General features: G+C 33.6%; 1 protein-coding gene across 2 annotated transcripts in view; it reads left to right on the top strand.

The window, feature by feature from the left end:
• Positions 1-25,337, top strand: part of LOC108722864 (cationic amino acid transporter 2) — a 96,606-nt gene that overhangs the window by 58,015 nt on the left and 13,254 nt on the right. For both annotated transcript variants that reach the window (XM_018448209.1, XM_018448208.1), the window contains exons 4-5: positions 6,257-6,487; positions 16,791-16,999. In XM_018448209.1, coding sequence (XP_018303711.1) covers positions 6,257-6,487; positions 16,791-16,999 — 440 coding nt within the window. The remainder of the gene's footprint in view (positions 1-6,256; positions 6,488-16,790; positions 17,000-25,337) is intronic.

Here is a 25,337-nt window from a genome sequence, read left to right as displayed (position 1 = left end):
AAAAGAAATCACATATTTCGTAAACGAATAACTTGAGAGGAGAGTACACAGAAGTATGGTTTTGCTGAAGTATCTAAAAATTCAGCTAGATATAGATCTGAAAATAATTTTGTCGGATTGAAATAATTATTATATGTAGGACGCTCAAATTGATGATTGGTAGAATGTCAAAACTTTTTGCAGCTTTGCTTGTCATGCTTAAGATTGCTATGTAATTCTAATTATTTAGATGGTCCATTAAAATTATTTCTTGATCTGTAAATATCTAGCTAAATTTATAGATGATTCAACAAAATTGTTTTTTTCATGTAGGGAATTGCGAGTATGAAGTGAATATGAATGATATTATTGCAGTATATTGTAATGATAATCTCTCATTTCACGTACCCAGCGATAGGGGGTATCCAATACTATACGCTCATAATGTAACACGTGTAACTATAGAATGCACACGCTATTTAAAATAAGTTACATTGTAATAACCATTACATGTTTTCGATGTTTTTTATTTAAAGGAAATTGGAGCAACTGCGAATACCAAGAGAAAAATTAATTAAAGCCGATAATTATTTATCAATTATAAAAGACTTTATTTAAAGGTTATTTGGCTTCAAACTGTAATATTTAACATTTATATATTTATAATTCATATTATTAATGTGTATTATAATTTTAAATAGAAAGACGAAACTCGTTTGTCATTGCTCCTGTGTGCTGATGATAACTGTGCGGCTGACAATTCCAAAAGACAAGGGTTTTGTATTTTATTAAATTAGTTAATAAAAATAGTTTACATTGATAATACATGAATTAATTATTGTATTATTTTAAAGCCAAATAACTGAAGTATCTCCTTTGAATAAAGATTTCTACAATTGTTAATTAATCGTCAATTTTATTTAATTTTTCCTTTATGTATTTGCAGTTTCCGCAGTGAATGATTTAATTCTCTGCCAGCCAAATTTTTGAACCGGATTTTGAAATTGATATTTTGATTGTAAATTCTGATAAAACAACTTTAATCTGTAAAAATAAATAAAATACGATTCGACTTCTATGATAATAAAAATTCGTCGTTAAAGTTTTCAAATGTGAAAGAATTTTTTCAGATTTTTATATACTGTTCAAATCAATATGAAAATCTGCACTAAAACTTAAAGATCCTCACCCGGGTTGCTGAAAGATGCAAAATTTCACGTGATCAACGGAAAGTTAGAAATTATTTGTAATTACAATCACAGTTACAGTTATACATACAGTTACAGTATATTCATATACAAAACTTGTTTTTTTTTTACAACAGGATATTTTAATACATAAAAATCTTTCTTTTATTTTTGCGTAAGAACTCTTTCAGAAATTGGACACCAGCGGGACAATTAAAAACCATGTCCGGAGTTGACGTGCTGTTACGCGAATAGTTTACTTTAACTATATATACAAGAGGTACTTTACATTTACTTTGCAGGTACTGTTACAGGCGTAAGTGCTGCACTGCGACGTGTTAGTTTACCGTTACAAGTACTTTACCGTTCGACACCGAGCTCCGTTCGTCGTATCGATAACATCTCGCTGGTTCGACTGTCCCAAATATCGATATCGCGCGATTCGTGCGGAGCAACCGCGGAAAATAACTGTCAAACGAAATTTACGATTCATCGTGCGATACGAGGCTTTAAACGTACCGTCGCGCGTCGTGGTCGTAAACTGTTCCGTGCGTGTTGCAGCTTGCAGGCGCGATGTTCGCTCGGCTGCGAAATTTCGAGCATGGTTTCTACTGATACGGAGGCGATGAATGGACCGAACATGTCTCAATCAGTCTTGTTTTGCTTGCGCCTATGTCGCCGATCCCTTTATCGTCTATAATTTCGTTGCGGTTTGCGTCCTCGTGATGCAATCAGTTACGCTATTCGTCGCTTTGTTGAATCGCGTCAGTATTACGTTTGTATGAAGAGAGCGAGAAAGATACCACTGATACTAGTTAGAATTTCTTTTAACTTTGCAGAAAGACCGATTAATTCAAATTTATTTTAATCGATGCCATTACTTTGAAAAAGGTAAAAAAATAACAAAGGAAAAAATATATAGATAAATTTCTCGATTTCCGTAAGTTAAGAGTAGGGAGGTTTAATTACAATATACATGTTCGTATTTCTAATTGACATTATAATCGAATATGCATGTAAGTAAATGGTTTTTTGTAATTATCATTGTTCTGTCGTAATCTCTTATAAAGATATCAGTTATAAAGATATCATAGAAAGATATCAGTTATCAGATATACAAAAATCCTTACAAAAATCTAATACAGGCCAATTTAATATTAGTAGACAGTAATTAATTATTTATTTTAAATATTAAAAGCATTGCCGTTTAGTATTTCTAATACTCCAAATAAGTAATTAATTACTGTCGTTCAATAATAAATCGAAATATTAAATTGGCCAGTCTTAAATTTCAGTGTACTGAAAAAGAATAATGTTGTATCAACAGCATTATTTTAGCTGAAAATAATCTTGTTGATTTAATAACAACATTAATAAAACAAATAAAATTTCGTTAAACCAAGAGCATATTTGTGTTTAATTAATAGTGTTATTGCGCGCGCGTGTGTGTGTGTGTGTGTCACTCAACACATTGTTTTTAATTAAAATATAGTACTGCTGATATAACATTATTTTTTTTTTTTTTTTAAGTAAAATTAAGATGTTAAATGGAAAGCACATACGAGAAAGAAATGCGTTGCAACTCGATCGTTATCTCGTTTGATCGTGGCCGCGTTTTCGGTAATTGTCGATCTAATGGAGTAGTGCTGTAATTAGTGCGGATATTCAGAGATCGATGCAGCGTGCGAATTAATGGCAGGATTAAAGCTAGGGTACGGTGATTCGTGGCGTGTTGTTTAATTAATTCGTTGCGTTGCTAATAGGAGAATGTTGCTATAGAGATACTCTATCGGCGGATATATAACATAGTATAGCAATCATTATTGACGTTACTGTAATCTCGGAATTATTAGTGTCATTGAATACCAAAGGCAACGCGTCGTGACCGCATCCTATTACGAGAAAAATTAGTTCAATCAGAAGCGAAGTGCTCAAATTAAAGACAGTCTGACGTGATCTCGTACAGTTTTCGATTTTCTGCGTCAAACTTTGTTTCTCGACAAACTAGGTATCCCTTAAATGCTTCATTATGAGAATAGTACACTATATAGCATATCCAACTCAATTTGATTGCTTATAACTTTATAAAAAAGAACATATTGTAAACAAATTTTTTTCAATTGAAACACCAGACATTCAGAGACATAATAGTATCAAGTGAATGTATGTATTTTTATTAACTTTTACAGGATACAGTGTTATATTTTGAAACACTAAAACACTAGGAAATAATAAATTATAACAAATCTTACTCAAGAAAAAATTGTAATAATAAGATTGAAAGACCGCTTATGTTAACTACAATACTTTAAACTAAGAAGCACCATTAACGGTCTGAACGTTAAGATGTTGAACTATTCTAAATTCATTTAAATGAATTAATTTCAGAAATTATAATTGCGTGCCAATATGGTTGTCGGACTTTCAACGCAATCAAATCTGAAATATTAATAATCCTCCCAAATTTCCCAACTTAAAAACTGTAATAAACTTATTGCGAAAAATAATGCCTCGGCCGGGAGTCGAACCCGGATCTCTTGCATTCCGTGCGAGCGTCCTAAGCCTTTAGACTACCGAGACCTTATACAAAAAATTGTAAGATTTTAAAAATAGATCCCTGTCCTCTAAAGATTAATAAAAAAGTTACAAGCAATGGGAAAAGTATTGGAAAAACATTGGAAAAAAGTCGAGTGTCGAAAAGGTATTTAAAAGTTATTAATTATATTTGTTCTTCTATATACGGAAAAAAAATGTAGCTGTCACTAAAAACTGTGGTAACTAAATGGCAAGTGTAAAATATGGACAGCTAAAATATAGATATTATAACTAATGTCTTAGGTGTGATATCTATATTATAGCAGCAACAGCATACCGTTTCGCTGTAGTTTATAAATTTATAGTTACGGCAGCAAATATATTATAACAAACTAAAATTAGCTGCGGCAGAGAAAATCTTTTTTTCTGTGTAGGTATGTCTTTTGTTGTGATCTCATTCAACTACTATAATAGACATTCGAAAATATAGGATTTCTCTTTCGATGTATGTCGTACATACACGTGATAGGCTTTACACTTCTCGTCGTTCGATAACCGCGAAAGTAGAGCTAAGACTTTTGCTTCCGCGAAGTTTCGTGCCGTCTTTTCTTTTCTTAGACTTGGCGGCACATTTTGTAATACCACACGGCATATAAATGTCGAGTTTAGCATCAATGGAGAGTAGATTCTTTAACATTGTCGCTGGCTGACTTCGTCGATATATAAATAGAAGTGATAGCGAGGGCGGTTGATGTCAAAGGTAACTTTGTCGTTCCACGTGGACGCGAAATCAGGACATGAGGCAGTAATTCTACAGAACAAATTTCGTTTTGCGTGACACTATATTAAACACACATGATAAAAAATGCCATATTTGGTCAAGACGGTTCTTCGTGCCTAATAATAAGTACCTTTTATTTAGTGATACAAGTCAACAAAATGTCATTCTACCTTTTTTGCATTCCATGAGTAACAAAAATAGAACGATACTTGTGTTGACTTGTGCATTAAATGGAAAGCACCCAATACTTCTTGTAAATTTATACAATTTCCAGTTTAAGTTAATTGTGCGTCAATTATGTATTGACTTTAGAACACAGTTCTTAATCCGAAGCTAATAATATCACAATTAAAGATTTTACAAATACATCTTTTCAATTTTATAAATTACACGCCGATTCGGACTTGATTAAAACAAGCAATTTAATGTTATTGCTGCAAATAAGCACCTTAAAAAGCTGTTAATAATTTGACGCAAATAAGCATCCCAAAAACTGTAAATAATTTATAGCGAAAAATATTACATATGAGGGGTTCAAATCCCCCAGCCGGGATTTGAACCCGGATCTCCTGTATTTCGTGTAGGCGTCTTCCTAATTCAACCGCCGGGGCTATTAATATCGTTGGACTGGATAGACAACATCCGTCTCTGGCTATTCTGAAAAGATGTAAGCGGATTATGGCATTTACGTTGGTGTGCCGGTTGAGCACAGGGGATCTGTCTTGCGGTGTAATTCACGTTGTAAGGTTGAACTAGTTTAATCAGTCGATTACGAAGCACGATGATAGTCAGTAGTGAAGGTAATATTCCATCACGTCACGAATGTGCAAGCGCATAATCCGTTTTAGGTAGCAACAGGAAAAAACAAATCCAGAGCAATAAAATTATCATGTAGCCACTGTGAAAATTCGTGAAATCTTTAATTGATCGCTGCATTTTTGAATCGCAATTTTTTTTTCATGGAAAAAAAATCCGACAAACTAAATCGACGCGCAGTTTACACTGAAAAAATGTATTTGTAAATTCTATGAATATTATTAAGCATCAAGATCCAACCGAAAATAGAATTCTTTTTTTTATTTGATTTGTTTTATTTGATTTTCTTAATTTCCACTTATAATTGTTTATAAACCTTGAAAAATAACTTTCACTAAATACTAATTATTGCGACAATCTCCAGTAAATGGTCGAATTAATAAAACATTCATCTCGAAAAGTCAGGAATTTCGGAATTTTAAACTCTGGCTAATATTTTTCATAATGAATTTTTTGCAGTATTTTAAGATGCTCGTTAGCGTTATTAATTTAATTGACGATCAATGTAATTTATTTTATAGTGTTATTTCCAGCTTTAGTTCATGATTGCGTTTCAAGTCTGTGAATCAGCGTGTAATTTATAGAATTAAAAAAAATGTATTTGTAAAACACATACCGTATAATATATGAATATTATTAAGATCCGCTTCGACAGAAAAATAGTATTGTTTCTCTTACTTGATAAATCCGTCAAACATTCGCTTATATTTTTTATCTTTCTACTTTTTAGTTTATCGCTAAACTGTATTCGTTCATGCGCGAATGATGTGCGTTGCTCATATTCGTGAAATTCGTCAGCAAAATTTTCACATATTTTCTGATCTTGTATTTTATTCATTCGACGTGTTTAACGGCGTGGGTTTAGTAATGTAGGTGCCATTTTTGAATAATTTCCTCTTTCCTTCCGCATGCTCGTCCTTCGTGACTGAATATCTTTTCTTCTTCCGTGTGATTACAGGGGCGTGTTACGCCGAGTTTGGAGTACGAGTGCCTCATACGACCGGCAGCGCTTATATGTACAGTTACGTGACAGTAGGCGAATTAATAGCATTCATTATTGGATGGAACATGGTGCTGGAGTACCTTATAGGTACGAGTGCGTGTGCGTGCGCCCTTAGCGCCTGCCTGGATGCGTTGGCAAACGGTGCTATTTCCGGGGCGATAGCCAACAGCGTTGGCACCATACTCGGTGAGTATTGACTTCGAACGCTGCCCACGCATGCAAACGATCAATTACTCCAAAACAAACAAATTTAATTAGCAGATTTTACTGGGAGAAGAAATTAGATTTTCAAGCACAGTAAGTTAACATAGGTTATAATCATTTTTTTTTAATATTTTATGAAATATTTCACGTATTTTGTTATACATTCGTAATATTATATTTGGAATATATCCATGAAACGTCTGTTCAGTAATCTATATTTTCGATATGTATAATCTACATTAAATTAAACATAATATTCGGACATATAATTTTTGAAACGTCTTATACGAGTTCACCTCGGTCTTATTCTTCACGCGTCAGTGAGCCTTAAAGTTTCCCTTCCAGTCGCTCGTAAAATAGTGAAACGGCGAGTCATAGTCGCCAGCGTCGTTGTTGGGAGCGACGTTGTAGAAATTTACGAGCAGACTTCCGTTCCTTCTTGCCGAGAGTTTAGCGACGTGACTCCTTTGTCCCTGGTTTGATCACGAAACGCTTTCTATGCGTTTTTTCGCGATAAAGTAACGACAAGAGCGATCGATGATAGACAGATGCATCGCGTGCGAACTACATGCGTTGCTCATGTTCGCACAATTCGCCAACAAAATTTTCACGTATTTACTGATCAGTAAAATTGTTGGAAAAAAGAAAAAGGAGGAAAAAAGGAACTCTAGCACACAATAGAAATGAAAAGATATAAAATAAAATAATCTTTTCGGATAAAGAGATTATTCTTTAATTTCTGAGTTATTCAAGTTTTTACTCGACGAAAGCCACATGTAGATCCCTAAGTAATTAAAATCGACTTTTATGTCTCCTAACTTCTTCGCGCATAAAGCGAGTGAATAATGGTGTTTCCCCATTAATCTCGCCGATTTCATGTCAGATAATTAGCGACGATAAGCTCGAGCGAAAAACTCGGCAAACAAAATATACACCTCGTACGTTTTGGGATGACGACATTGCTGGGATTGTTAATTCGAAAAAAATCGTCACGCTCAACCGAGTCCAATCCAATTTTCTAAAGCGAATTAATTTACTGAACAAGCTTTTCGTTGACGTGCAAAAAAGATAGAACGCACGACGGCAACCTGTATACCGCGTTTTTCCTTGTTGACCGACGTTTATACGGAGCGTTCGAGTCGACCTTAATTTTAGCGACAGATTTTTTTAGTAAATTTAAAGTTCTTTTTACAGATAATTTAGACTTTTAGACGAAAGCAGTCTTCCTTGCAAATTTTTAATACTAAATTTATGGATAATTGAATTACGAAAATAAAATTTTGGATATATCCCAGCGAACAATAACGTTATTTAATTATATTTGAACATATGTTGCAATTTGATTTGATTATAAAGAAGAATCGAAAAATCTATTAATAAGATTAAGGTCGAGAGTTCCGAGACGTGCTCCGAAAGGAGAGGACTCTGGGATTCGTCCATTAATTTATGACACGCGTAGCTACAAGCGAAACGGATCGATCGTGCATATGAGCGCAAATTGTAGACCAGCTAATTCACGTCATATGCCCGTTTTATGAATATTCAGCGATGCTTGGTAGCGACATTAAGCCAATATTCTCTAAAGTGAACGTCGATGTTTGAGGAAGACATAACGGAAAAACGTCGTTAATTTTATAATTAGTTATGATGCTGCTGACAAATAAACGCGTTATTGTGCTACAAAAACAATAGAATGTATAATTGGAAAATTTTTACATCTGACGACGAAAAACATTTTTACATACAAAATCATAATTAGCATAATATTCTTTCGTTTTATAAGGAAAGAGGAAAAAGCATTTACGTCATTACTCCGTACATACATATCACGACATACATACCACGTTCCAATAAATATCATATTGTATCCAATAAATGTTGCATGTTATGAGTTCGACGTTTACCAACATTTTTTCGAGAAGCTTCCGATCAAAACTGAATGTAATAAAATTAACATTGCTGTAAGACTAATAATGTTGCAAGAAACTTCTCTTTCAACCGTTTCCAGAGACCATAGAGTTCTCTGCACGCGCTCCAATTCCTTTGAATTTCTTGACGTCTGAATCTTTTTGTGCGGCATTGTTAGAGAGTAGTCCGACGTTACTCTTGTCCAAAGCGAGTGATTCAAGAGCGACGTGAGTGATTTCTCGTGTTACGACGTTTTCTGCTTGAATCAACCTCTTTCTGTCAGTCAATTTTCAGAGCAATTCAAGGGGGATATCTTTCTCGTGCTTTCATTCCCGCCAATTTTTGTATTTTTGAGACGAAACATCGTATCTTTTTCCATCAATTTTATCATTGTCGTAAATCGATATCCATTATTTTGCTTATGAGATAAGCCGTGACGGTTGCGTGGACTGTAAATTTTATCGCGTGTTGCTCGTATTCAGTTCGATCGTAGCAACTTGTTAACCCGTGTAATTAAAAACATAATATTCCTAGCCAGAGCTCAATGGTAATTAATATAATATAAATTCAGTATTATTGAGTCTAATTAATTGTACAGCATCCATTAAAATAAAATAAATGTTTCCGTCATTTTCCGTTTCTTGCGATTAATGAATATCGACTAAACGTTAGACGTCATCGGTTTTCATTATATTCGTGATCGGTATTAATAGAATACTATAACGCCGAACGTTACATTGTTTACGTAATATTGCCCACGTTATGATGCTTTTATGCAACACGTTCATGACAATGAATAGTAAACTGAAACTTTCGAGAGCTTCCATAATAAAACAAAAAGGTTTCATATATTAAATTACAGACACTCGCGGCGATTATATTATTACCATTAATTAACCATCCATCCTGCATTCCTAGGAAAAAGAAGAGTTTAATTAAATGCGATTCTCGCGATATTGCACTTTTTCTCTCCCTCGACGTATTTCCCATGCAATCAAAGGAGCTCCATGTAAGAATGAACTTTTACGGTATTAACGCACGTAACGTTATGAAAATGCCGCGCGTCCCATAAATTTCGTTCGCATTTCAGAAATTCATAAGAATAAGGCGAACGAGCTTCATCGTCTTATTAATACATGCGACACGCGAAAAATGTTAACTCTGACACTGTTCGTAAATTCCTTCGGTGCTTTCACGTCCCGAGGGAGGAAATGCTCTTTCAGAATTTGATATACTATACTAGACGTATGGAAGTACAGTTGAATATACCCGATTAAGTTACGTTTCTAAACACGCATGTCTTTCCTCTCAAAATGCAAAGAAAGAAAGTTATCGCAAATTTGCGAAAATATCTGTTTAGTTTGAGAAGTAATATTACCTTTGGATAAAGATTGCAAACATTCAAATTGCTTGGGGGGGGACTCGATAAATTATCTATAAATTGAATTTATGTCCACAGTATCAATATTGAAAATTAATGTTGTTATAAAGAATGTATTTATTGAAGGCACTTTAAAGGATATTAGAAAAAGATGATTATATAATGACCAACATTTTGCCCGTGTAATGTCCCGGAAGCTGAAATTATTAATGGTTCGGTGTGCAAAGGGGTTCGCTCCCTTTATCAAACTTCTTTACACAGGCGTGTCGCGGCAGCGAGGAAAGTTTCACTTGCGCCAGTGGAGGAGCAGCGGATGCGCCACGACGGCAGCAAGTGGCCGCAAAACCGGTCAACCTTAATTAACTTTTTCTCACTCGTCGTGCAGACATTTGCAGATGAGTTTGCAGCTTGGCCAGCTGTTACGCTTACAACGCGCATGAGAGCTTGTAATTGTTCACGCGCGAGCCGAATCGCGTCGCGAAATTTAATGTCGAAAGTCGGTCAAATTAATTTTGAAAATATTTTCGGAACGATGAAAGTTCAGCGAAATACTCGATGAAACCAATATGGGCGAAACAATTTGTGATTGAAATAACATGAATTCACGCATCACTCCAGAATTGGTAGTTTTTATCACCCAAATAATCACAAAAATCTCCAAAAAGAAGTATTGTATGGATGTTGTTCTTCCTAATCTCCTATAAACCTTTTCTAGATATCTTCAGAAGTTTTTCTCCGACCCTTTGTATTGATACGATAAGGTTTAATTTCCGAAAATCTTTTCGATCTTTTCTCTCCTTCAGAAACAATTCTCATAACAAGTTTCGGAAACGTCGGATTCGAACATATATTTCTCAAAGTTCATCCAAATCCGCTAATCTTCATGATTTCGACAATCCTGTGAAATTCTAATCCGCTGATAATTACCTCGGATGTTTGCCAAACACGTGTAATTCGTCAGGTCGCACGTTTCGTGCGTAACTTACGCAGATATCTCGGCTACACGCGTTTTGCGGTTAGTATACACGTAGAGGGAAATCTGCATAGGGGACAGATCTGGAGAAACGTCGGGTGAACGGGAGGAGGGAGAGGGTTAAAACGATGGAATTGTGGTGGAGGAGAGTCTGAGGGGTTGGAAAGCTGGGTGGTGTGCGGAGGAGAGAGGACAAAAGCATGAGGGGGTGCGAGAGGGGCGCTTGCGCGAATGAGACTAGGTCTGGCACCTGTGGACCTCATCGATCCAAACCGGTTTGCAAACTATACGCTCCGACGCTTTTTAACCTGTCCACCTGGTCACCGTAGCCAACCTTTTCCGTTCCCTCCGTGTCAGTTTCGTATTTTCGTAGTCTATCTGCCATCGAGCCTTTTGAGAGGAAAGTTTAATCCTTGAGATCGTTCCTTAATCCGAGCGCTCATCTTATTTGCTAGATTAGCAAGATAGTATTTCGATCTTTTTAATTCTGCAGTGCTTCTCGATGCATGTGCTAGCGATTTCCATTTCAAATTTAACGCGACAGAATAACTGAATTAATGAATCTTAAATAAATACCTACTGAATTTTAAGCAAAGAATAACGTTTTTAAGAGTTAATATTATTGTAATGTACAGCGTATATTTTTGCGGAAAGAAATGGGAAATTTACGGTCGACACACGTGTTCTTTTTAAAATAGGGAAAACTAAGGTTCGATGGCACAAGAGGCAAGTTGTGTTCTGTTTATGTATTTACGGCGAGAGAAATAACGGAAAAAAATTACCACAAAATATATCTTTTTCACAACATAGACTCTGTCCCCTAAGTTTTATTCAAGTTAAATAAATATTATAATAAATAAGAGAAAAATTTGATTTAAGACAAGGCAAGTAAATTTTTGATGAACGTTTCAAAATTTCATTTTAATGTTCTTTAGCTTGAGAGAGTAAATCTATATATATATATATATATAAAAGTGTAGTATCTATTATTAGTTAAAAGAAAAGTTTTTATTATTATATGACACGTCATTTTGAGTAATAATAATAATTGTTTATAATCAGATAATTGAAAACAAATGTATGTATATAAAAATGGTGATTAGGCTAAGCTTGACTTGTTATTATGCACGTATGAGAAGTATGTAACGTTTATTTATAACTTATAACTCTAACAAAATGTTTTATATTTAATATTTCTATATGAAGCAAGCTAATCTAATACAATTTATATTTGTATTTTTTTTACAACAGCATCTTGCTATTCGATATCATTGCAAAATAACTTTAAAATATTAAAAAGTATGTACATATCTACGATCAATTTATTTTTACTATTTATATATATTTTAATTAACATAGAGTTTGCCGTATAACTATTTTACGTGATGTATGTTAACTTATCATACTATCAAAGGGTAAGCTGGTTTCAATGTGCACAGTATGTTTGTACTTCATTTACTACAAAAAAACTACAACATACAAGATTATTCCCGCCATAAAAATATGTTATGCATTTAAAAAATACTAAATTTTGTAAAAATATTAAATATTTGTTTGAATAGTTCTAAGTAAATATTTATTAAATGTAAACATATATTTATTTGATACAAAAACCATTAATTTATAATTTAACTTTTTCATTCAATCATTTTTTGTTGAGTAAATATTTACTGTAAGTAAATGTTTACTTGGTACTATTCAAAGAAATATGTATTAAGATAATAATTTGTCTTTCAGTGTAGAGAAAAGTTCGCTTTTAATACAGTTTAATCAGAGCGATTAATTACTTAAAAAATCGATTGCCAAAATTGTGAAAACTGTGCCAACCATGTCCGGTTTCTCTTAAATGATTTACTTAATTTCTTATCCTCTTTTGTCTCATCAATATTATATCTTTTCGAGAATAGTTTATGAGAGAACGGAAGCCTCGCAGGCAACACTGGCAAGAGATGCGATATAATTCGCAGACGACACTGTCTCGTAAAATTATTTCTGACACTGTTCTCGCGATCGTTAACTGGCAGTTAGAGGGAATACTTAATCAGAACTCTAGTTTCAGAGCGGCTTATACCCGACGGCGTCGTTGTAGATAACGATATCATTGAACTTATCCAATAATGCGGTCGTGCTCATGCGAAGAGTGTCACAGTTACTGGAGCACGTTGACGTTTATTCCTATATGACAGTTTAGAGAAAGCGTGTGAGAGATATCGAGAGAGAGAGATCGCGTTTGCTGATTGTACTTCACACTTCTTGATATTACCGCGACTTGTGGAGATGAGAAAATCAACAGCAGGACCTATTGTGTCCTAAGGGAGATGCACAGAAAAATATTTTCTCGAAGGACAATTCCTGAGAGAAAAAACAAGCTCCCTTGTCAAGTCTGACGATGCAATGCATCTTCTCTTATGTGCGCTGTTATCGATTGTTATGTCTGCGAACGCGATCAAAGTCGTTTGATATCGAGGCCGACATGCAGGCATGCACTCCATTTCGTGGAGATAAATCCCAAAGCTTGCGATCTCGTCTATATTGCCATTTGTGTTCGTGATCAGAATTCTATACGCGGATTTCCATTATATCAACTTCGCATCTTCTGAGCCGACATCATCCTTGGAAGTTTCTTCGTTACAGGATCATGTCTGATCCATGAAATTAAATACTAGTCTAATAATAGTCGTGACGAAGGCGTCTTTTTAATTGAGATTTCATTGTCGGGTACAATTGCATCAAATCATGATACTCGGATCGACTCGCTTTATGATGATCGACTTTCCATATAATTTTCCTAAGCTTTGAAGTCTTGCTGTAAGAGATCCATCGTGATATCGATATCTGATTTTCTTGTAAATTCTAGGAATTAGAATTCTGTTGGACTTTCAAAGCTTATCCCGCCTACAAGTCGTACATTTCAATCTTTTCATGCAGAGGATTTCTGTTCAAAAGGATTTAATGAGAGCCAATAGAAAGAGAGTGAGAGTAATTATACTTGAACGATGTGTCGACAGTTGCAATAATTTTTAAATTATAAACAATTAAAGTTGACCATTTGCGATTTTCCGTTTCTGTACATTTAGGGACGCATTTAACTTTAATGGAAGATAAATATTTATTTTACATATTTATTTTATCATTTTTAAAGTACAATTAATAATAATAAATATTTAATTATTTGGAATAAATGTCACACCATATTTTAAGGATTAAGGTTTCGGTACTTGATTATTTCATATTTACATCACGAAATTCACCGAGTATTACGAAATTACCTCGTATTACCGTTAAAATTTGTATTTACGTTTATCTATACTTGTCCGTGTATTTGATCGCGGTCTTTCAACCGGCAACGCATTTTGCACATCGTTCGATGATTGTATTTGCATACAAACGTATGTGTTTGCCGACGTAGAGATCGAGCGGATCGCTTGAGTGATCAAAACCGTTTGATTCGGTCGAAAATTGCCTCTTTCGTTTGCGCGCGTAGCCTGTGCATTGACGCTGCAAAGGAAATGAATCAGCAACAGAACTGGCGAATCGAGGTCATACCAATGCATCCGATTCTTTACGTCGCCCGATATAAAATAGCGTAGTGCGGATTTTTTACCTCGCAATTCGAAGAGAAATTTTAGAAACCTATAGTTTCCACAATACTGGAAATCAGGAAAATGTTAGGAAAATTGAAAACGATCAAGAAAATCAAGGAAATATCAGAGAATTTTGTAAATTTTTCTGGGAAAATAAAATTCTTGATTTTTAAAGAAGATTGATACCTACGCAGTTTTGAAATACTACACTTTAAAAAATATCGGCGTGGATTTAACACCCCTAGTGTGAATTAGACACAGATAGTGTCTATGTAATTCTCACTGAGTTGGTGTTAATATTAACACGTGGTGTGGATTTTAAATTAAAAAACACCTCTGGTGTTTATATATCAACACCATCACGGTACGTATGAATTTAAAATTCATGGTATTAAATCGACATTGGTATTGGTGTTAATATTGACACAGTGAGAATTATAATATATAGACACCGCTATTTTTTATAGTATGTCAACTTGACAATTAAATGCAAGCAGTGTCAGCAACATTAATAATAATTTACATTACTATGTTAAATTGCTCTTTCAACAAAATATTTAACAGTTTCAAAATCAGAACGAAGATACAAAAAATTTCGAAATATTATTGAAGGTTAGGGAAAATCATTTGTCTGGAAATTAGAGAAAAGTTATGAAATTTTAGGACGAGGAATTTGTAGCAACCCTGAAATTGCTATGGTGTCGGGACAAATTAATCAGCGATCTCTCAAGTTTTTCTTAAGAAAGTCACTCGAGCAGATTGTTTTCTTCCATTTTAAATAATGTGGCAATCTTTATTCATCGCGATGCGGAATTATCCCTTCTGACGCGGTTTATGTCTCTTCTTTCATAAACACGGTAACACTACAGTTGACACAACCGACCGTTTTTTTTCCGTAAAAAGTAGGCAGAGGCTACCGATGTAAGTTAGTGGAAATATTTATTCTATATCTTGAATATGTACCGAGAATTCATTTATTTTGTAGAATGAATTTCTATTGGCGATCTCTTATTCGATTTTTCTATAGAATGCGAGTTTTTCGATCGGACGCTTGAATGAAAGCGACGAGTTATTCGCGCGCTTTTTGGAAAAATCGCTGCTTTTTCTCTAGCTCATGAATCATCAGATTATCTCCGACCGCATGAATTACGTCGGTTCTCCGTTTGTCGAAGAATTTTCGCCTCGGGAATTTCTTTCGCATTTGGCTGTCACGAGAACGTCGTGCTCGAGCGAAACGTAGAGGAGGAGATCCGAGTAATTTGACGAGTAAGAATCCCGGGCATTTAGGTACTTTTTTTTTATCGTTAGCGAGTACAACGGTTTTTGCCGTTCGAACATATCGATCGTTCGCTGATACATTACTTAATTTCTGGTTGAGAGTTTCTCCGCACACATGTTCCTCGTAACGAAATGTCGATAGAATTAACGACCTGTTAATTCCATTCTGTTGGCCCCGCGAATTTTATTCGCGAGTAAAGAATTGAATGATGTTTTAAATAGTAGAAAAAACTCTAACATGAAAAAACTTTAATGTGAAAAAGCTCTAATTAAATTGGCACGTTCGACATATTATCGACGTAAAAAATATATACGTGCATGCATGTGACGTTCACACAGCCAACATTCTTCAATTACAATTTTAGCTCTAAAAATTGACAGTTAAGTTTCATAGAATTGAAAAAAAAAACATATTAAAGAAAACATATTTTTAAGGAAATAACATTTCTAAAGTAAGCGTCTTATTCCATCTATGAGTTGTTTTTTCTTATTCTCTTTAGATCCATCTTTTATGTAGAACAATTATGCATTTCTAATCTTGCTAAATTCGGGGTAACCACTTAATGTAATTGTAAGACAGAGTCATCGAAATCATTATAAAATTCATATGAAATCTTTAGAGGAGAAGGTGGTATTATGGCACCCCAGTTACATTTTATACAATAACTTTGTTAATAACCAATATTTAAGTTTAAAACTTGACAATTACATTCGTTAAAATGTTGTTGAATCGATTGTGGACTCAAAGTTACGAAATATTTATTACTTAAGATACTATTAATAAAAATGTGGCAACATTGTACAATAACTCGAAGAAAAAAATGGATGATAATATGGTCTTCCATAAAAACAGCCTTAAAATATTAATTTTGTTTAGAAAACAGTATTTGATTACAAAATTAACAAAAAAGTAAAATATTTTAAAATGTATGCAAATGAATGTATATACATCCACATAACCTCTGCATATAAGATGCTCAATACTAAAACTCTCCGTACTAAAAATATACACGTAATATAAACTATAGATTAACAGTAGAACTACAATCGATTATCAAATAATTATTTTGGTATGAAAATCTCAAAACTAACATATTCTTCATTTACATAACATAAATAATAATCATGACTTGCTAAAGTTTCGAATCACATTTGTTCCAGGACGGCCGCCAGATTTTCTCGCGTTCGTCATCACGATACTTATGATGCTGCTAATGGCGGCAGGGGTGAAGAAGTCGCTGGTGTTCAACAACGTGCTGAACGCCATCAATCTCGCCGTCTGGGTCTTCGTCATGGCGGCGGGCATGTTTTACGTGGATTCCAACAATTGGTCCGAGCATAGCGGTTTCCTCCCCTATGGCTGGAGCGGGGTAAGTACGACGTATACAATAAATGTACAGAAGCTAAATCCCGTTTCTACCAACGTAGATCAACTTTAATCTTGGTTTAATTTACTTTTTATTTGTTTCTAATTCTAAGAATTAAAAAAGAATAAAGGAGTAAGTTAAACTGAGATTAAAGTTAATCTACATTGAAATGGATAGAAATGGATATAAGAGAACTATAGTTTTTACAATAGACAGAATTGTTCTAATAGAACAGTTTCACGTAAGATTAAATAAAACTGAAAAATTTTACAAATAATGAAGCAGTAACGTAAAATAAACGTTAAAAGATAACTAGAAGTATTGAATTCCGGGAAGATGTAAATTCGATAAGAGGTCAATTAAAACGTGAGAGTTTTATGTTTTACAATTTCCATTTCAAAACAATACAATATCTCGTTCATTCGATTTACAAATTCCATATAAATAATTTCAAACACAAAGGGTTGTTACAACAATGGTGATTCACAACGCTGCGGTATTAACGCCAGCAGCCTTTGTCGCGCGGTTCTCATCGCGGATAACGAAAAGAAAAAAAGCAACGAGAGGTTGGGGACAGGATGAAAAAGCCCTCTTGGCTGAAGCCCTCTTGGCGTGTCTTTTTCCAGCTGCTTTCATAGATTTGACCCCCTCGCCCTGGCGCTCCTGCCCGGTGCCAACGACAGATGGAATCGCATACTGCGATATTTTGATATTTGTTTAAAGTATTAAGAGGACGTTGGTTTCACAATGAAAAGAAGAGATGTGGCTGACAAAGCCAACTTTTTAAAACATTTTTATCTGCAATGCAGTAAACGTTCGTTTGACAACAGAAAATTACTAATAAAAATTATCAGTTAAATGTATCTGTAGTTAGTGGACACGACCAATTATTGGACAGAATGATTAAAATTTGAAATTAATTCTTTAAAAAATTAAGACGAGTTATAAAAATTTAAAAGTTCATTTTAAATTGTCATAAATCGTTTTATTAAATTTTTATAAACAATGAATTTATTTAGAGTTATATATAGAGAAAAAAAAAGATTTGTTTGGACTCAAAAGTTTTATTTACACCTGTTTCATTGAAATAAATTTAATTTTAAATGGAATATATTTTGTTTAATCAAAAAAATTTAATTTTAATACAAATAATTATATTCTTAATTTAAACATCCATTTGGTTGAATTATTTCAATGCATAAATTTGTTTAATTTAAAGAAACTTTTTCTCTGTGTAATATATATTTTATTAAAAGCTTAATATTTAAAATTGTTATTTCGTCCAATAATTACTTCATGTTCATTAACTGTCCACTAACTAGTACATTAACCTTATCATACTTACAAAATGTTGAAATATCGATATGGTATACCGAAAGCATTACAATTGAAAGAAAATATTCGAACTTTTTTCGCTCTTTCATATACTCATCGTTCTCTACCATCAATCATATTATAACAAACTTCTGAATGTCATAATGCATCATGTGACAAGGGAAAATTCCGACAATCCGCGTGAAATTCCAATCGCTCGAGGCGCAAGGTCACCGCCACCGAGATTCGGTCAAGGGATTCTCCACCCGCGGCTTACGACAGTTATGCGGGACAATGGCAAACTTGTTGCATCAAGTCAGCCCGACAGATGTATCAGGAAAGGATAATGATCGCTAGCAGGTAGAACGACGGTGGAAAATGTGCCTTGTATCGCGCACAGACATAGGAAGAAACGAATAGAACGCGATGCGACACAACGCGACGCGATGCGACGCGATGACGGAGATGTCTGCAGCAATCGATAGAGCGAGATAGAGTCCTGGGATATCGGGACAATGTTCGGATGACGTCGGGAGAAATAGAGAGCGAAGCCCGGTGAAGAACGAAAGTCTGCACCGCTTGTTTTCTAGTGCGTTTGCATGCTGGGTGGTTATCTGCAAAACCATTTTCAGATAGGAGAATCTGACTTGATTTTATGTAATTTAGTGTAAATCGATAATACGATAATCGCGGATCTCTGAATATATCTTCGCGTATCGTAAAATGGGGTGTAACTTTGGTTCAAATTTTAACAGTGTCCAAACAGCACGTTTCTAAAAATTTGGGTCAAATTTATCCCGATTGGACTGAAGTTTCTCCATTTTATAATACTACTCCCCAAGGAACCACACAAAAGTCAACAAAAAATTTAAATGACTCTATTAACATCAATAAAACAATCAAATTTTATAACCAAAGTCGCCATTTCGATTTTCATGACGTTAAAATAAAGTCATTTTGACTTTCTTCTGATTTGATGTGTTCCTTGCGTCTTTAAATTATTTGAAATAGAAAGTTACTCTAAAGAGTGAAAATTCTACCACTCTTGAAAAAGAGTGACAAAATTTTCAATGTTTAAGAGTGAAATTTGATTATGAGTTCCCACTCCAAAGAATATAAAGAGACAGATATTAATTATTTATATAATTTCTTTGGAAAAAGAAGTGAAGTATATAAATGATATGTGTATAATAGGGAAAGTCTTTTTTATTTGATGCAAAGAAAAGGAATTGTATTGAAATTGTAAAGAAGAATACAAGGATAAAAATACTAGGTATGATGCGTGTTATAGCGGTTCGCGTATCGCGTATAACTGAAAAATTGCTCAAAGTCTCAAGTAACATGTGAATCATTAGCGATGCACTCGCGGTGATATACAAAAGGTGCGCGTATCGACGGGGAGGTTATTCTGCTCGGACCATCCCCGTTTCTCCATGCCAAGCATAATAATTCGTACGCTCTCCGCGATCTCAAGGGAAATAAATTAAAAACCTGTCCGAACCAGGTTGCCTGCAAAAACAGATCCGACAATCCCGACGTTTCGTCCTGAGCGGATCTCTTTCTCACTCTCTCTCTCTTTCCGTTTTTATTTTCCTCTTTTATTCTCCGCCTCTGGCGTTTATATCGCGCTTCTTTGTTGAAGAAAATTCGACGTGTTTCGCGATAGCGGCTTCGCGGGCATTTGCTGCACAACATTAGATATTTAAATTTTCTTTAACACGATTTTTCATTTTATTATGATACGAGACGATAAGTAACTCACCAAGCTTAAATAATACCTCTTTGCATCTCTTCGCTCTTTACTTTTTAGAGATTTGTGATTTTTTATGTTAAAATGTATCCTTGTCGTCTCTTTCTCTATAAGATTTTTATAAATAAGATTTATTTATTTTTTAAATACGACTGTTTATATTTCTTGTTAAAATAATAAATTACTTGTATTTTCTATCATTATACATCTTTTACATCAATTTATTTTAATTGCTACAATGTGATTAGTCTAAGTTCTTTACAGGTTTTAAAATGTTAATAACATGAAATCAACGATCTAATTAAATTTGAGGAGATTATTAATATTTCAGATTAATATTGTGTTGAAAATTCGAAAGAGTAGGGTAAAGTCGCTTAGTATGAGATACCTTTCTTTAAAAGCTTGTAATTCATTTAATTTATAACTTGAATTTTTAGTTTCACATCAAATTTATGGGAAATATACTTAAGTTTCATCGCCAAAAATTAGCAGTCGATAATAGCTATACTTTATTGTATGTAAAATTTTTTATTAAAAGTGCCGATTTTGATCATTCAAAAAAAGGGTTCCTAATATGAGATACAAAGGTTTTCTTGTATAAGATGGTATCACATAACAAGAAATTAAGGAAAAAATAAATATAAGCTTTTTATACACGCTTTTATTATATTACATACGAGTAGGAACAAAGAATTTAAATGCTATACATAATATTTATATAATTTTTCGATGTGTGTGTGTACGTAAGTATGTGTGTATATGTGTGAGTAATCTTAACAATAGAATCATTATTTTTAACATTTCGTTCGATAGTATGCTTTGAAAGATATTGAACTGTTTAGATGCTCTCATATTAGTTAGGAAAATATCCTGAGTATCTCATATTACGACTTTCATGCCTTGCGGCTTCACGATCACCAAATCTAATCTTTACAGTTAAACAAATCATTATACCACGTGTTTTCCTATGAATACTCTATCACTGCATACAGATTTTATTACCTAATATTTATTTTTGTATAATAAAACAAGATTTAAAGACTAATCTCAATAAAATTTGACAACATTCAATTTCACAAATCTTTTTTTGCAACAACTGCACGCATGATCTAATAATGAATCTTCTACTAAACAGGTTTCACACTAAGAGTAAAAAGTTCATGATAGAATCAAACACATGCTCTTGTTAGTTTAGCAGAAATTCCGCTATCTCATATTAGAAACCTATCCCATAATAGGCGACTTTATCTTAATCAGCGCATAGACATATTTCTGAGATAAATTCATTAAAAAAGCATTTTAATTATATGTATGTAGTCTAACATCTAACTTTGACTGTAATTAATTTAGCGTTTCTCGTGTTTAGTTGATGTAGTTATATAAACGGTCCTGTTTCTAGTTCTATTATTGTTAGTATAGTCTGCTCTACTGATGTGCTACTAAAGTTTACAAAATGTTACATATCCATTTTGTTCGATAACATAAATGTTTTCGTCCTAATAACGATTTATCCATTTTATTAATTTTGTCCACTTTTATGACTATCCGTAGCCGACGTTATACGATCCGAGAGAACGTTCGCGACGATACGTGATGCTGCAATATGACAACGTATATATTGTATGCATTCGTATATGATATCGACCATTTTTGCGCGTCTCGAGTGGCGGACAAACCGCACCAGCCTGTCATTATTTCGCGTACTGTGCAAAACGTCAAGTTCTTTTTTTTCTGGCTTCATTCTGCTCCGTCAACGATCGTTATATGACACGATGTCACACTCGAATTAAAATGAATGGTGACCGAGCAGTCGACGGAGCCAAAAATTCATTTGTTTTATGGAGTGGCTTCGTGTAGCGTTTTATTGCTCGTATTAATGCGTCGCCGTCGCATCTGTGGGAACCGTAATTAATGACGTTTCCGTCAATTTAGGATATCAGAAAAGTGATAGTGTTCTAATGAGGAAATGTGAGGCTCGCGTACGTGAAACAGTGCAATCCAAATGGCCGCGCGCCCGTCCGAATTTCCAATGATTTACGTAGAATAACATCGGTGCGGTGTAGTGCATTTGTTCGATAAATTTATCCAAATCAATACGTTTAATTCGGTTTGTACCCACGCCTCTGTATAAATATTCAACTTATACAACGACCCAATTATTTAATGGCCTTTTCTGATTTCAGCGAATTTTTCATACCTTTTACGTACCTTGCGCTTGTTTTCATTTTTCCTCTGGTATTGTTACTGCATGTATTACTGGTTTTATTTCGACGAGAGAATTATTTACGTCCGTTCACTTGGAACGAGTCTTTCCCGTATCGATAGTTCACGACATCGGCGCTCTGGCACGTGCCGGAGCGGTACCTTTGACTTTTACAGATCGCGATGCCTACGTGTCACACAGTTCGCGGAGCATCCTGTTCACGACAGGCCGGGCTGACTTGCCGCAGCCGTTTAATCTCGCGACGACGAATCGACCTTACTACCGTGATCGTATTACCGACGATGTGGTCACTGAAACGTCGCTAAAATTAATGACTTGCAATTCTTTGCGAGATACGAGCGTGTCTTTCTTCACAAAGGACAGACGTACTGCTTTAATGAAATATAAAAAAACATAATAGATATATAAGAAAATGTAAAAAGAATAAATTAAAAAGACAAAAGCAATATTTTTAAAACGTTAATTGTGCTTCTGTTTGGTCTCTTTTCTCTTACAGAAATCTAATACTGATCAATTTATTACCGAAAGACAGTAATTAATTATTTATTTAATACTGTCTTTCAGTAATAAATATTAATTTTAATACTCCAAATATAAGTAATTAATTACTGTCTTTCAGTAATAAATTTTAGCCAGTATTAGATTTCTGTAACGGTCGTTATTTTAATAAATCTTTATTATTTATGTTACATACAATTATTGTTGTTAAACTGATATGCGAGATAGAAGAGAAATTTATATATTGTCGAAGATAGAATACAGATGTTTTTTATGTTAACGAGTATGTGCTAGCCAAGAAATCAAAAATCATTCCAATCGTAACGTAATTTTGAATTTCTTTCTATTAAATTACGCGTGTGAACCATAATTCCGTTCCATCTGCGACAATTTATCTTCCAGTCTATCAAATATTAGCACAGGATCGAAGAGGAAAGCGCAGAGATGGAAAGGGATTCGATCGCCGTTTCGCAAGCTGGAACAAAGGAGAAAGACCCTTTTAGAGGTGCTCCGCAGAGGAAGGTGCTCGGTTTCACGAAGATGTAGGTGTAGTCTGTGGTCGGGTAAAAGCGGGAGCGACTCCGGTTTCTTTACGATCCCGCCCGTAAATCTTTGCCACTTGTCCGTTAAAGCCGATCCGGAGCGTCACGTACATTCTCAATTTGAATTCCGCCTGGGAACGTGACATAATTTCGTCGATGAACCGTAATCAAAGTTAGGACCTGTGTATACGAAAAGACGTTTCACGAGTATGTGAAAAGATGAAAAAATCCCCTTGAGGATACTATGTCTATATGATGATAATTCCGCAATGAACGTGGGAGAGATTCCAAGTTCCTTTGACATATAATGCTCCGCTTGAAGGGAGCGTTACATATTTCCTGCGGATAAAACGCGCGTCTTCGCAACTTTTATAAACATTTACTGATACGGGAAAATGTAGTGCAATGCGCTGGTAGTCCGAAATCATGGATATTTAATTCTTACATAAGATATATCATTACTCAAGTTACCTTCTTCCTTTTAAGTAAAAAAAAGTTACCTTTAACAAAGAATATTTTCTTGATAATAATTTTAAAGTATACTTATTATAAATTTTAGAAAAACTCATTATTATGTACAATAGTTCAACATCTTAACGTTCTGACTGTTATAGCGCTTCTTAATTTAAAATTATTATGTTTAACATTAGCGGTCTTTCAATCTTATTGTTCATTATTATGTATTCAAAACAAGAATTTATTTTCTTTTAAAGAATATTATAAAATCGACCGAAGAAGCGACTTTATATAATAAGCAAATTGAATTTTAATTAATTTAATAATCTTAATTGAAGTAAACCCATTATATATAGAATTCAGAATTATATTTTGAATAAACTTGATGCTTGTGATGAACTTATGATAGATTTGTGTGTGGAAATATAAATTTTTGAAATATATATTTGAAACAAGTAATTATTACTTGTACACAGTATATATTTTTCTGTGTATATGTGAATAAATCAGTCATCACGCATTATATGTATATACAATATAATAATTTAATATTGTCGGATTAGAGATGAAAAATTATCGAGTGAGACCAAAGATGTAAAGATTACATATAAGTATTTTATAACTTTTCAAAGAATATCAAAATAATTGAGCCAATAATTTTACTTGTAATTCAGAGATTTCTTTCCAATGCATCTTGATTTATTAACACACATGATAAGTCTTTTGTGTCCTGAGTTAATTATCATCACTTTTACAAATATATAAAAATTATTAAGTATAATTCTTACATATATTTTGAAATCTTTAGAAAATATTTTTAAAGTTGTATATTTATAAAAAATTGTATATAAATGTTATGACTAATTATAGTCAACAAAATGAGAAAATTCACTTTTTCATATAAAAGTGCAAAACTCTGAAACAAAAATGTTTAAAGCAAAAATATATTTCAATATCTCAAAATTAATATTTCAAATTACAAAAAAGAAAAATAATTCTAGTGTCGACTGTGTGTGTGTGTCCCCAAAAAGTCTAGTTATTGAATAACCCGAAGTTGACATTTTTTATAATGCATAAATGGCCGTATAAATTGAATGTTTATTGCATTTACATTTTAAATAATGCATTTTATTGATATTGCTCTACAAAAAGTTACAATTAATTAAAAGAATATTTTTGAATATTTTTTAATTTTATATTTATTTTTAAAATATTATTTATAATATTCAATAAAAATTTCATTTTCAATTTTTTTAACAATTCGTAAAATCTTTGCAATGTAAACGAGAATTATTTAAATTTTTTTTTAAATAGACATATTTTTTAGTTGCATAAAGTGTTATACTCTACACACGATGGATCTTTCATATTCTAAGATAAATTTTCGAAATGTCCTCGTCGGAAGATACGCAGAAATGGGGGTTGGTAACTTATAAAATTTGTTTTTGAATGCCAAAGTTTTTTTAAAGAAAAGAATATAGATTATTATTTAGCCAGGTGTTCCTAAGCATTCCTAGTATTTTAAGGAAAAAAACTCTCAGGACACGAATGACCCAA

The sequence above is a fragment of the Mycetomoellerius zeteki genome, unplaced genomic scaffold, assembly GCF_001594055.1.
Source record: "Mycetomoellerius zeteki isolate Tzet28-1 unplaced genomic scaffold, Tzet1.0 scaffold220, whole genome shotgun sequence".
In the NCBI taxonomy this organism is placed as follows: Eukaryota; Metazoa; Arthropoda; class Insecta; order Hymenoptera; family Formicidae; genus Mycetomoellerius; species Mycetomoellerius zeteki.
The sequence above is the reverse complement of the archived record's forward strand: the minus strand, read 5'-3'. Positions and strand labels throughout refer to the sequence as shown.